The following is a 13,938-nucleotide window of genomic DNA, read 5'->3' as shown; positions in this document are numbered from 1 at the left end:
TCGTTCATTCTTTCAATTAGCCGCAATTGTCGTTGATTGCCGTCATCTTTGCAGTTGCACCAATTCGCAAATGTGTCTCAGCTTCTAAGTCAAATTAAAATAAAGTCTGCAATTTAGTTCCTTAGCTAAAATGCGTGCGAATTCTTTTTAGATTGAGGGCAATATATATGTATATCAAAGCAACACGACATTTGCCAGAGTAGGAGAATTGTCCATAATAGATTTACTGAATTACTCATTTTATTTATTATTTACCTAATAACAAGTTTTCATATATGTATGTTTAAATTAGAAGAAAACAATTTCTCCTCCTTTTTTGTAAAAAGCTTTGAATTATGTTTCGCGCGCTATTTTAATTTCAACAATAACTTACCACAGCGAAATGGCAGTGCTGCCAGACTGGATTTAACAAATATAAAAAACGATAACTGTGTTGGAAACTTATCGATAGTGTATCAAAATCGCACTCACATATACAACAGCAGCTTCGGCATCAATAATAATAAATACTAGTTGGTCAAACATGCAGAACGAAAAACACAAGGAGTCGTCGAGTGAAATTTTAAAGAAAATCAATTCTGGCGAATACCGGCTTGTGAAGAAAAATAAACGCAGCACAGTTTGGCATGTTTACAGAGAAATAGAAAGGCGGGATGGCACATTACTGAAGTGGAGATATTTTTGTGTTGGTTGTAAGGTAAATACATATGGATATGCATATGGGATGTATCTACTATCACTGTTGAATCCGATAGGATCAGTAAATGTAATATTTTGATAGTAAGGGGATCCCATCACAAATGTAAACACTTCTAATTCTCACACTTGATTAACAATATTTTGCAACGCTTGTTTACAGCGCGTAATGCAATCCACTGGTGGCACAACTTCGAACCTCCGCATACACAAATGCCATATGCGATACTTAAAGAACAACGCCATTATTGAGAACAACGCAGCCGCCCGGGAAAAGGCACAGGCGCAACGCACACACAACAGCCCAAAATATGTCGCTGTAAAAGGGCGCAATACTACAATTTACGAAGAATACTACCATGGTGAATGGGATAATGAGGAACAAGTAAGCGATGTCGATCCCGAGGATGATATACAATCAGCGGAAGATCCAACCTCAGTGGTGAGCATGTGTGACGTCACAAAAGTTCAAGTGCCAAAATCAACACATTTTTTCTCACACTGTAGGTCGAGGTACCTAATGAAAGTGAGGAAACAGCTGAGCAGACGCCGGGAAATGCGCGGCCGCTCTTTAAGTTTTTCTCCGACGAATCCTGGTCGGTTGCAACCGAAGAGCAGCCAATCGAAATGGATAACAATCCCACGGAAATAGTTTCACCAGTTAGTTTCAAAAAGGAAACTATCAAACCCAGTTCTATGACAGTAGAAATTGATGCCAATGCTCTGGCGGAAGCTGAAAGCTACGCTCAGGCTTGGGCCCATGCCTTCCTTAAACTCAACGAAGACCAAAAATTCTATGCAAAAAGATCGATCGACGAGCTTTTGGTGCTGGGTCGCTTGCAAAGACTTTCCCTTTCTACGGTAACATCGCTAACAACAAATTTATAAAATCAAGAGTTGATACGCCAATAACCAATATCTTAATTAGGATAGTTCATGCATTCTTGAAATTGATACTTTCCCAATTGTCGGAGTAGTAGAAGAAATGAAGACAATCGCAATAGCAAGTTCGATGACTATGGTTTAAGCTTAGCAAGTTTCTTCATTCAAACAGAGGGACATGGCCAGTCATCCTGCCAAATTATTTTTACCTTGCTCGGTCTGATATCGCTCCTTCTACCAGCAGTATTTTATAATACCTCTTTACCCTTCGAGTACAGGCTATAATTGTAAAGCTTTTGGAGCTTTACATCAAATCGGCGCAAATAGATTGGACATTTCGATTGAATTTCAATGGTTTTTAAAAATCTTAATTTGTCTAATATTTAACATAAAACTTTATTTTGAAATAAAATAAAAATGCAAGTCGAATACTGAAATCTTAAAATCCCGACTTATAAGAAATACTTTGTATACAAACCCAAAAAAAAAAATTGTTTGCAAATTGTTTAATTTCATTGTATCCATATTTAAGTTAAATAATTTTAATAAATTGTAATTTTAACAATAACATTTTTGCATAGCTATTCATTAACAGCAAGCATATAGCTCCGAAAATGTTGTCAGACGATTCGTAGAATCCAAAAATCAGCTGAGTTGTGTTGTTGTGAGAAATTTATAGCAAAATGGATTCATAGCTTCACAGGACCGTTCGAAGAACAATGTTCACTAAAAGCATTTATCTGATTAGTTCAAACCCATACTCATCATAAGTCGTGGTCGAATATGAGAAACGTTAACAACTATTCCAAGAGATTAGGAATTATTGGACGTTATCTGATTAGTTCAGACTCATCATAAGTTGTGTTAGAAGATGAGAAACGTTAACAACTATTCCAAGAGATATAGGAATTATTGGTTTTCCCGAAAGTAAAGAGCTTTTGATTTAAGAAGAAATCGAAGATTTACCAAACTTCTTCAACCCAAATTTTAAAATCGTTTTTTATTTTTCAATTTTTTTATTTTTTCCAATATTTTTTTAAAGTTTTTTTTTGTAATTTTTCTTTGTTGCATTTTGCATTTGTATATTTTGTTGCTTGCTGTGTTTGAATTACATACACTTCTTTTAACCTTTTTTGCTCACGCATTTGGGGGCTTTGCTTTCTCCGCTGTTAGTTTTACAATAATGATATCATAATGTGAGAAATTCTGTATTTAAGATGTGCGGCATAAATTCGGATATTCTCTTAACGGCACATCTAAAATACAAAACTCTCAAGTGCGGCATATTTAACAACAAAATATTGATATTACTTTGAAATGGCAAAAATGAATAAGAGGAAAGTTGTTAACAAATGTCAGGTAAGTAAATATAAATAAAGGTTTCTAAATTTGTTACGGCCTTAAAATGAATATATATCTGCGCGCGGTTAAGACATAATAATAGTTTATTATTATTTTCATATAATACAAATAAAATTTATGCAAAGTTGCCATGTACATAAATTTGTTCATTCATTTTATAAAATTACTTGCCATTGAATTTAAAATTTGTTGTTTTTTTTGTTTTCAACAGTTTTAGGCTTCGTTTTGCTGTTGCCTGCCCTATAAATATTGCGCCCCATTTACGAAATTGCATTGATGTTAAATAATTGTTGTTGAAGCTGAAATTGCTGTTGTTGTTGGCTGCTGCTGTTTATGCAGTGCTTTCTGTTGTTGTATTCTGCACCTCTTGACCGCCGTTCTATGGGAATGTAGGTTATTAAAAATTAAATTAAAAATAAAACAAATAAAACACACCAATACATTAAATTCTAAAAATACATGTAATACATATTTTCCTGTTTTGTTTGGGCAAGCGAATGTTTTACATTATACTACGACACGCTTTGTTAGTTACTACCTGGAATGTTATTTTGTGTCAAAGCATGTGCAGTGCTATTGTACATGCATTTATGTTTGCAGCAAAGCCCCCTCATTATGTTAAATGGTTGTGTTGGCGTATTGTGTGATTTTATGTTGTTCTTTTCTCGTTCAGTTGCATACTGTTATTCGGGGCTGCATGTGCAAATGTGTGTGTGTGTGTTAGTGTGTGAAACGTGTATGTGTTTAGTTAGAAAACATTTATAGTTATTTTGTTAATAATGGGCGATTGAATGCTTTCTGAGTTAGGTTAAGTTGCCGTCACCATATTAGACATATTAGCCAAATCTTTGTTGCGCAGCTGCTATTAGTTATTGATGTTGCTGTTGTTTCTGTTTCTGTTTTTTGTTGAATGTTGTCGAAAGCCAGAGCTAGTGGTTGGCTCTTAGTTCATTACCTGCTGTGGCTGCTGCTCCAGACCACCTCCGGGTCCATTTGGCTTCCGGTTCTGGCGACGTGGACGTCGCTGCTGACGCGGCGGTCCTTGGCCCTGAACTATAAATAAAACAAAATTAATATTAATGAGTTCTTTCTGTCTGTCATTCCAGAGCCTCTACTTACTATACTCTCCACCATCGCGACGTGGCGGCCCATTATTGTAGTTGCGTTGGAAGAATCGTCGCTGTGGCCCACCAACGCCACCGCCGCCGCCACGACGTGGTGGTCCACCATCGCCGCCCCGCTGTCCACCGTCAGCGTTCTGATCATGGACTCCGGCCTCGGCGCTGCTGCCATCACCACCGCCCAGCACGCGACGTGGCTGTCGTGGATAGTAGTTGTTGAAACGACGTGGTCCACCTGGTGGGCCGCCGCCACGTGGGCCACGCGATCCTCCGGGTGGTCCCCCTGGACCGCCGCCTCCCGGTCCACGACGATAGCTTTGTCGTGGCTGACGCGATCCCTGCAATTGCTGGCCATCGTGAGGTTGTTGTTGCTGTTGTTGTTGCTGCTGTCCAGACGTCGACAATTCTCCATCATCATTTTCGCCCTCACCCCCCTTGCGACGATTCTTCTTCATCCATGGGCGGAAATTGCGACGCTTGTCAGCGGCAAACTGACTGCCCCGAACCGGTTCACCCGATGGCCCGGTCACATTGGCCGCTTCGTTGCCCTTCTCCCCAATGACCACATCAAACTCAACGACCTCTCCATCGCCCACCGAGCGCACCGCCTTCTTTGGATTGTTCCGGGCTATAGCGCTCTGGTGCACAAAGACATCCTCTTTGGTGTCGTTGCGATTGATAAAGCCGTAGCCGCTTTTCACATTGAACCATTTCACAGTGCCGGTAACTTTGGTGGCTGCGCAAAGGAAGAAGCACATTTTTGAGGTTAGAATCGCACAAAATAACATTAATTGAATTAAAAAAACAAACGGTCATACAAACATAATGCAAAGCGCATGTTTGCCCATACGTAATTGTTTATGCATGTGTATGTGAACATGTACATATGCATGTATGTATGTATATTTGACGTGCATGTGGCTGCGTGTGGAGTGTACACAAAATAAATTTACCAAAACAATGATCACACACACTGAGATACAAACACACCAACAACTAACAATCTCAGAGCATTTATTTATGGAGTGCGCGCGCAAGTTGGCGGCAAGCAAAGAGTGGAAGCCAACAATTGGGTTAACATGATGTGGACAAGGACGGTGACAGAGGAGTGGAGCAGGGCGCAAGGGTGAGCAGCGCCGGCAAAAAGCAGAATTTTCATTTCATTTCTTGTGCTCTGTCGTTTTTCATGCGGCGAGCCGGCGAACGTATATACATACATACATATACAAAATGGCGTCGCGCGTGTATTTTAAGACACAAAACCCGCACACACACACATTTATATGTATATACACACACGCTCACACATTTTTCCTATAGGTCTGGTCTTGTTTCGTTCCTTTCATTGCTATTTTGGTAGCGTGCACCATGTGTTTGGATGAATGAAATTCAATTTCTTTTACACTCACCAATTATTTCCTTTGGTGGCGGCGCGGGTTTCTGCGCTTGCTGCCCATCATCCTGTTGTTCTTCCTGGGCAAGCGGCTGCTGTTCAATTGGCAGCTGCTGCTGCTGCTTTTCCGAATCTGCCATTTTTTTTAATATTTTTTTTTTTGCTGTGTTCGATGTTCACACGCACACAAAAGCACACGCGCTTCCAAAAATAAAGAAGAAAATTGAAGTTGCTCTTGTTGCGGCAAAGTTTTTCGGCTCTTTCAGTGCTTTAGACAGCAACTGTGTTTATCTTTGCTTGCGTCTTTTGGCTGCTGTTTCTTGACGGGGCTTAGTGCGATTGCGGTTGGTGTTGTGGCACTCTATTTGATGTTGTTTTCGAGTGACGTGATGTAAAATCACTCGCAGGGTCTTCTTAGATATTTTCTATTTTCTCGACGACCGGAAGTGGAACATGGCAGCTGTCAAATCTAAAACAAGTACCTAGGCTACATTAGAGATGTGCGATGCTTGTATATCGCGAATATCTCAACGATAAGCGCTTCATGATTATCCCGCAATGTATCTTCGCAAGGTAGTGCCTAGTAAAGTAGTCACTGCTATAAATAAGCTTTCGATAAAAAAAACCATTCGATAATAGTATTTATCACAGATCCCTGGGGAAAACGCTCTTAAGAGCATAATTATAATGGTATTTTTTAATAAAATCAATTTGGTATTTTCGATAATTGAACATTCCGGTCACACCATAAGTATTTATTATCATAGTCCAAAGCTCCAGTTAGTTGTTATTCCATTTGTTTAATTAAGCTAAAAGTAAAAACACGTAAGAGTGCAAAGCCATAATAACAAACTGCAACACAACGTGCGAAAACAATGTGTTCTTGCTCATGCTTAAGAATTGTAACTCGAGTAAAACAATGGCATTAACAATGGCCAATTTGAACTTTAAACAGCTTATTTAAAAACAAAAGGTGCTTATTGCGTATACACACAGTGTGCTTTTAATGTTTTTGAAACAAAAGTGGAAAATTACGAAGTTATAGCGCAACTGTAATTTTGATAGGAAAATTTATATGTTGCTCGCAACTGAGGAGGCAAAGGTGGCGGTCCGTCACATCGTATGATCTTCTACAAGCGCTCTGATTGGTCGAGCGGTTTAGCGTATCTTTGTGTGCGTGCGTGTGCGTTGTTTTTGCACTGTTGCCATGTTATTGCGCCGCATAACGTACAACAAATTTCATAAACAAATCTAATAATTGCACCAACTTTTTGTCATCACAGCAACTAGAGAAAGAATAGAGCTTTTTAGTGCCACGTAAGCAACGCCAGCACCATGGACATTGATCCTTCGTCCCTAGACATGGATTTAATCTCCAGCGCTATGGGCGACGACATGGACTTGTTTAAGGAGGAGGACGCGCTCAATATTATTAAAGATATGGTATCATCAGGTAGATTAAATGCTTATACTTAATATATTATTTGACAATAAATAATTTGTACAATTCTAATCATTGACAGACATGCTAGACAACTTTTTAAATGAAATGGATTTGAATCAGGCGCAATACAATGATGATATGTTGCAAATGAATGAGTCGCCGCCGCTTCTCGAGTGCACCATGGACATGCATCAACAGCAATCTCCACCAATGTCACCGCAACAACAGGTGCAACAAAAGCATCCACTCATAAAAAACGAGCAGGCAGCTCACCATGCATCGCAACCGTTAATTAAAGAGGAGCCCCTACAATTGCTCCATAACAACAACAGTCCTATGCATGGCAGCATGCATTCGCCTATCTTTAAAACGGACCCCCTCATTGCTTCAAATTTTAATTTGTACAGTGGAGAGCAACAAGGTCAACTTCTTAAGCCTCAGCCCACAACCACCATTCACCACCATATGGATGGTAATCGTTTATTGCAACATACCCCGAACGCAGCGCCTGCCACTATTCTCTATACGCCGACAGGAACAAACCCGTTTGCCTATCAAGTAACTGGAACCGCAGCCGCGCAGACTTCGCCATCATCATCACCATCTCCACCGTTGGCTGAGCAGCCAGCGCAAACGACGCCACCACCCACGCCAGTACAAAAGACACATCAGGCCCAACGGATCCCACACTACCCAAAGAAGATTCACACCATACCAGCGACGTTACAATACACTCCGCCACAGACGCAGCCCTTCATCATACAATCAAATCCTGCCACGACGTTGATGTACACCACGAGTGCAACAACCGTGAATGGAGCGACCATTTTGACAGCTGCACCCATACCCGTGGTGCTGGACACCGCAGCAGCTGCAGCACCAGTTGGAAAAGCGCCCATAAGCAGCAGCAAGACAATTGAAGCGGCCGCACCCGCAGCTAATGTCAATGCCAACAAAGTGCCCATCAATCGCGTGCAACCCAAGGTCAAGGAGGTCAAGCGCTCCGCTCACAACGCCATTGAGCGTCGCTATCGCACTTCGATCAACGACAAGATCACAGAGTTGAAGAATCTAGTCGTCGGTGAGGCAGCCAAGCTTAACAAATCAGCAGTGTTGCGCAAATCTATTGACAAGATACGTGACTTGCAACGTCAGAACTATGAGCTCAAAGGTGAACTGCAGCGCCTACAGGGCGAGCTGATGGCACGCGATGGGTCCAAGGTTAAGGATCTATTGCAATTGAGCAGTACTTCAAATGTTTCGGGGAAAAAACGTCGCCAGCAATCACTGGCTTCCGATGTGGATGGCGGTGGCAGTGCTGTCTATGGCTTAACGCCACCTCGCAGCGATATTTCAGATCCTTCGCTATCGCCAGTGCATTCGGACATCTCGATGCCACCCTCCCCATATGGTGGCTCAACAGCTAGTTGCAGCAGCAAAGACGAGACAGTGGTCGCTGTTCCCAGCTCTATGCGCGGCATGGCCACACATTCGCGTCTTGCGCTCTGCATGTTCATGTTCGCCGTACTGGCAGTGAATCCCTTCAAGTCGCTGCTCCAGCGAAGCTCATATGATAAATACGAAACTGTAGACGAGCTTAGTGGTCAGCGACGTATTTTGTCTTATGAGACAGATGGTAAGTGGAATATGTCAACTTTTTAACAGACAAATAAAGCCCCCATTTCCATTAGCTGAAGGCGGTTGGCAGCAGACTTCATCCTCTTTACTTCTATGGCTTTTGAATATATTCCTTATGCTGGGATGCATGGTGAAGCTGCTTGTCTATGGAGATCCATTACTTGGAGCAGAAACGCACGGCTCCTATGCTAATGCTGAGACCTACTTTGCCCAGGGCCAGGCGACGCAAGCCTATGCCAGCTATCTGAATTGCTTGCAGCTCTACGGCATTAGCTTGCCGAGCACGCGTTTCGAGAACTTTATGCTGACTGCTTGGCAGTTTCTACGCTTTCTCTTTCATCGACTTTGGGTGGGACGTGTACTGTCGCGCAAGGCAGGTGGTCTTTTCTGCAGCGCTATGCAACGGAAGCGAGCTTTGGCATCGGCTCGAGAACTGGCTCTAATATTTAATCGACTCAATCAACTCCACTTAACTGGCAACCGGAAAGACGGCCAAGGCACCATGTTGACTCTTTATGCTTGCAATATGGCCGAAGTGGCACACACTTTGCTCACGCCCCGCGAAATCATGAGTATCTACATGACGGCAGCGCTGCGAATGAAAAAGAGCTCGCCCAAGTGGCTGCAATTGTGTGCGCGTTATTACATGAGTCGGGCGCGTCAGGAGTGCGCAAAGGCGCGTGGAAGCGAGCAGACCCAGGACCTCTGTTGGGCCTTTAGCTCTTACGGCTATCGCTATTGTAGTACTCACATTTTTGCCTATGAACATGTGACGCCGGGCAACATCGAGGAAGACTTTTTCACGAAGCTACAAAATCCCTGCGACCCCACGTCCCATGTAGTGAAGGTAGATTAGAGTAGCAAAAAATCTTTTTGCAATTCAATTCAACCACTAATTTTTCATATCCATTCACTGTAGCAATATCGAGAGCATCTCTTGTACAGGGCTATACAATGTCTGGTAGGTGCTGGCCACAAACCCAGCTCCGCTAAGAGTAGCAGCAGTGCCACTAACGGCGGGAACGGTGGCGAGTCCGAACAGACACAACACAGTGGCACCATAGTGAGCAACGTTCTTAAATACACATCGCTCCTCCGGGACACCCTTCACAACGATGAACGCGATACTAATGTGGGCTGGTGGGCCAGTATCCTAGAGATTGCCGTACACTGGTTGTTGGGCGAGGATACTCTAGCCGAACAGTTATATGACAACATCAAGCACCTTCCTCCACAGTTGCAGCAATGTAGCGATAATATGCCAAAGGCATTACATGCCGTCCTGCGAGCCAAGATGATTTTGTTGATGTAAGTCGTTCGACGACCCAAATATTAAACGTTTAGTTTAATTTAAGCATATCATATTGGTCTCTGATAATTGGATTACAACTATCTCTTTCTAATAATTAATAATCTAATATTTTATTTCATAGGAATAACGGCAACACTCTGGATAAACGTCTGAAACAATCTATAAACAGCATATGTGCCGAATCTAGCACACAGTTACAGGAATCTTTAACCATCAATCGCATAACCAATGCCAAGGGCATCAAGTTGGTAAGCACAGGACTCAGACTATTCAATCCTGTTCCCAGCCACTCTATCTGAGATGACACGCAGGTGCATTGTAGTCGCATTGTCTGTGTGCTCCCAATATGATTCAGGCAATACAACTGCAAAGCAAGCTATGTGCATTTCACAAGCATCAACGTAAACCCATAATAGTAGCAGGAGCTGTGAATAATTTAATTTTTAGATTAAGTGTAAATCTCGTTTCGTTTGCAGCTTTTTCAGCTTCTCACCTGCGATTGGTTGCTGGAAACGCGCACAGCGCTATGGGAGCTTGAACATATGAGTGTGGAGGATGACGGTTACTACCAAGTGCCTGGCGATGTGCTTGAAGAATTTCAAATCGATTTAAATTCTCTTCGCAGTATTGTCGAGAACATACCGGTACGTTGAAAAGCAAAAGATTTAATATATTGAATGCACATAGTTTAAAAAACGTAGTTGATTTCAAAGAATGTTGAAACTATTCCAATTTTAAATAGCTTTTTCGATTAAGAAAAAATATATATTTAAAGAAAACTTAATTTCAAACAGATATGCCTGAAAGTGTAGCTTAGCTGTTAATTTTATCTTGGGATTGAAAATGGCGATTAGAAATTGACGTTCCGTTTTATTTATCTTTAGAATGCACACTCGCGGATTTATCTGTATGAAGCCGTTTGTCGTCTAATGGCCGGCGCCTCCCCATGCCACACCCAACAGCTGCTGGACAGAAGCCTTCGTTCCCGTTACGCACATTCTTCGATCTTTTGTGGCAGCAAAGATCGCCGACATCCAAACTTTGAGGGTGGTGAGCGTGAACGTGCGGCAGCCATGTATGTGGCATGTAAATATTTGCCAGCCGCGTTACTGAGCTCGCCCGGAGAACGTGCGGGCATGCTCGCGGAGGCCGCTAAGACACTGGAAAAGGTCGGCGACAAGCGCAAGTTAAAAGAGTGTTACCAACTGATGAAATCCCTGGGAAGTGGTGGTTGCACCGTTAAAGCTTAGATTGAAGCCTTAGAATTAAAGTAACAACTGATATTTAAGAAAAGTCGTAGATTAAAAGCAGCAATCCATTAGAAAGAAACGCAAGTAGAAACTAAACCCAGTTAGTTGAATTATGTTAAAATAAACATTCAGGTCGCGCAAACCGTGGACAATTTAAATTCTGCCCAGTTCTACGCTGTGTACGGGAGATTAAACATCGATCAAATGTGAAGCAGAATGCTACGGCATGACTTTGACTCAAAGGCCTTCTGAATTGTTAAATAACTGCTGGATAAAATCTGCTTTGGCTTATACTAAAATTTTGTTTACTTTGTCATTTATAGTGCTTATGGAAATATGTATGTATCTTTAAACACACTTAATTTATAACGAACACCTATTCATGTATGACAATATGTTTAAACAGATTAAATAATTACGATAGTGGTTATATTTATTTGCTTTATATTTCAATAAATATTTGATTCGATAGTATTGACTATTTTTGTGTGCATGCAGTTAATAAGTCCATTAAATAGCTGATTTCTTATGCAAGTAACACGAGAACCAACGCATATAAAAAGTTGATTGTGGTTTCTTGGCTCAAAAGATGACAATCATGCTACCAAATCAAAACTACTGGACCTCAGTTTTGAATTTTCTCAGTAAGTTTCATGTATATAGAGATTGGATAATTACTTTTTTCCAATTGGAGCTTATTTTTAATTCTATTAACTGCTTCAAAACACGTGATAATCAAATCGATGTTGTTATTTCATTAATTTACATAGTGCAACGTTACTTTGCTGACTCGCTTACGACTTGCATTTTATGGAATTCCAAGTTCGAGCTTCAGCTGGATTCAACGACGTCCACATTGCTGCCCGTCCTGAGCATTGAACCACAAGCCCTCACGTTCCACGCCGACATTTATGACTATGAGACAAAGCGGGCTGAGCTCGAGAGTCGGTATATATCCTATAACGATTGGATACTGAAGCTGACCGTTGCCATTGAACAGGCACACTGTGAGGTGAGGTCTAGTCCCAACAGGTAATTCCAAGCACCTGCTTTGGATAAACATCGTCCGGTCCGTCCAGCTTACAGTGCTGGCATGTGGTACTACCGCTTAAGTCAACGCGCAAAAAATATCCCAAGCGTAATACACTCAACTGAAAGAAGTAGAGTAACTGAGTTTTATAATTGCTATTTCTAGCCAAGAGCATTCGCCACCCACCTTATTTTCAAGCTCGGGCGCCAGATCCGACGACAGGGTAAGAACAAATGGAATGTGCTCCTCCCCCGATTTTGCTCCTGTACGCCTGCATAGTACTTCGCGCACAGCACTCACGAGGGTGTCGTCAATAGGCCACTGCTTTCCCAGTTTAAGATGCCGAAGCTTTGTCAGGTCAGCAATAACATTTAACAGTACATCAGTGCTTGCGCTTTCGTTACCTCCGGCGACATGCTCTTTCAACTGCAAACACTCCAGCTCGGTTAGTTGCGAAAGCAGAGGCCAAGCGACTATAGGCCACCGATCACAGAGAAGGGCACGCAAAGCTTTAAGTCTTACTATATAATTGGCTTGATGGTGCTCTATTTTAACGTTCTTTATCTCAAGCAGCTGCAAGCGATTTGCATATTTGGTAGTTAAGGAGCGGTATAAACTAGTCTCTATAGCCAAATTTCTGCGGGCAATCAAGTGCAACGACTTAAGGTTCACGAAATCACCCAAGTCCACTAAGTTCGCATTAAACATGTACAATGTCAGGTGCTCCAGCAGCGGACAATGCGTTGCCAAATCCGGTACCTGTTGTGCACGCGAATAGGCAGATCCGAAATACAATGAGAGCGTTCTTAGTTGCTGCATAGAGCTGAATGCTTGCACAAAGTCTAACGAGCTGAGTTTCACATCGATACCATGTATGTACAATGATTCCAGATTATTAATGTCCTGCAGTTGCTTCACTGTCAAATGTGATAACATTGTATTTATTCTTACTCAAAGGCGATTGTTACTTACTCTGGGTTGCATTGGAATAGCCCAGGCTCAGGCTACGCAGGCCCCGAAGTTCCTGTAGCTTTTCCATAATGCTATCCTGGTTTTCAGCCGGCTCCTGGGTTGATGTCATTTCATAAGTTTGTACAAATATTAAATGCATGTGCCACAAATTTGTACAATGCTTGCCTAGCAGCGCCATAAACGGCAACACGAAGTCCTTATCCCAGTTGCCACAACGCACTTCGCACTCCTGAATATTCGATCCGCACAATTCAAGCAGATATTCCCAATCCACAATGGACTCCAGCATTCTCACATTTATTTTGGCATAGCGAAAACGGGCGTGGTGCATAAAAATTTCACAAAGTTTTGGATGAGCACGAGCGAAATTAAGTTGATCCTCCAGTGTGTTGAGGTAGGACAAAATCTCCAGATAGCAATCATAATTCAACTGCAATATGTCTGTAGCCGGGTACGCCTCCGCCTGTTGAACTTTATTGCCAAGAAAAGCAAACGGGCATTTCCACATCTTGCAATCGACTCGACGTCACTCTATACGTAGTGGCGTGCAGTGTTGTTGTATTAATAAAAAGGGGAAAATTTGTACATTTGTGTTGAGTACCACTGCTGAAATCAGTTATGATTTCTAATAAAATTAAATAAATTCAATTATAATTTTCCAATTATACCATAACGAATCCCGTTGCATTACTAAACAACACTGTTGACCCAAAGCAAACAGTCGTAAATTTTGGACTACACTTAACGATCAAAATATACAATTAATAATTGTTCATATGTATATTTTTACACATAGGCCTTCATTGCATTCCAAGACCATATACCAGAGTTTGCCGAT

The 13,938-nt window shown here is 41.8% G+C and overlaps 4 protein-coding genes across 7 annotated transcripts; 2 read left to right on the top strand and 2 right to left on the bottom strand.

Annotated features, from left to right (window-relative positions):
• The first annotated feature begins 491 nt into the window (after positions 1-491).
• LOC115622870 lies at positions 492-2,023 on the top strand. Of its 3 annotated transcripts, none has more exons than XM_030516959.1 (4): positions 492-697; positions 860-1,138; positions 1,204-1,557; positions 1,630-2,023. In XM_030516959.1, exons 1-4 carry the CDS (start codon positions 524-526, stop codon positions 1,642-1,644), a joined length of 822 nt encoding a protein of 273 aa, XP_030372819.1. In that variant the 5' UTR covers positions 492-523; the 3' UTR covers positions 1,645-2,023. The 3 variants fall into 3 exon arrangements, with proteins under 3 accessions (XP_030372819.1, XP_030372817.1, XP_030372818.1); XM_030516957.1 differs by having other exon boundaries at positions 1,625-2,023; XM_030516958.1 differs by having other exon boundaries at positions 1,204-2,023.
• Positions 2,024-3,000: 977 nt separating this feature from the next.
• On the bottom strand, positions 3,001-5,933 carry LOC115622202 (Y-box factor homolog). The gene is made up of 4 exons (XM_030516097.1): positions 5,471-5,933; positions 4,060-4,797; positions 3,896-3,993; positions 3,001-3,319 (listed from the first exon to the last, which is right to left on the bottom strand). The coding sequence occupies exons 1-4, from the start codon at positions 5,592-5,594 to the stop codon at positions 3,272-3,274; spliced, it is 1,008 nt and encodes a 335-aa protein (XP_030371957.1). The 5' UTR covers positions 5,595-5,933; the 3' UTR covers positions 3,001-3,271.
• A 353-nt stretch (positions 5,934-6,286) lies between these two features.
• On the top strand, positions 6,287-11,528 carry LOC115623195 (sterol regulatory element-binding protein 1). Its single transcript, XM_030517418.1, has 8 exons — positions 6,287-6,427; positions 6,738-6,907; positions 6,978-8,534; positions 8,590-9,383; positions 9,456-9,844; positions 9,970-10,096; positions 10,325-10,492; positions 10,733-11,528. The coding sequence occupies exons 2-8, from the start codon at positions 6,790-6,792 to the stop codon at positions 11,096-11,098; spliced, it is 3,519 nt and encodes a 1,172-aa protein (XP_030373278.1). The 5' UTR covers positions 6,287-6,427; positions 6,738-6,789; the 3' UTR covers positions 11,099-11,528.
• Positions 11,514-13,619, bottom strand: LOC115623196. 2 transcript variants are annotated; one of them, XM_030517419.1, is made up of 3 exons: positions 13,101-13,619; positions 12,315-13,045; positions 11,514-12,249 (listed from the first exon to the last, which is right to left on the bottom strand). In XM_030517419.1, exons 1-3 carry the CDS (start codon positions 13,606-13,608, stop codon positions 12,118-12,120), a joined length of 1,371 nt encoding a protein of 456 aa, XP_030373279.1. In that variant the 5' UTR covers positions 13,609-13,619; the 3' UTR covers positions 11,514-12,117. The 2 variants fall into 2 exon arrangements, with proteins under 2 accessions (XP_030373279.1, XP_030373280.1); XM_030517420.1 differs by having other exon boundaries at positions 12,315-13,040; positions 13,101-13,241.
• Between the last annotated feature and the right edge of the window lie 319 nt (positions 13,620-13,938).

The sequence above is a fragment of the Scaptodrosophila lebanonensis genome, unplaced genomic scaffold (genome assembly GCF_003285725.1).
Source record: "Scaptodrosophila lebanonensis strain 11010-0011.00,11010-0021.00 unplaced genomic scaffold, SlebRS2 tig00000043-arrow-pilon, whole genome shotgun sequence".
Lineage (NCBI taxonomy): Eukaryota > Metazoa > Arthropoda > Insecta > Diptera > Drosophilidae > Scaptodrosophila > Scaptodrosophila lebanonensis.
Note: the sequence above shows the minus strand (reverse complement) of the source record. Positions and strands in the feature narration are given on the sequence as shown.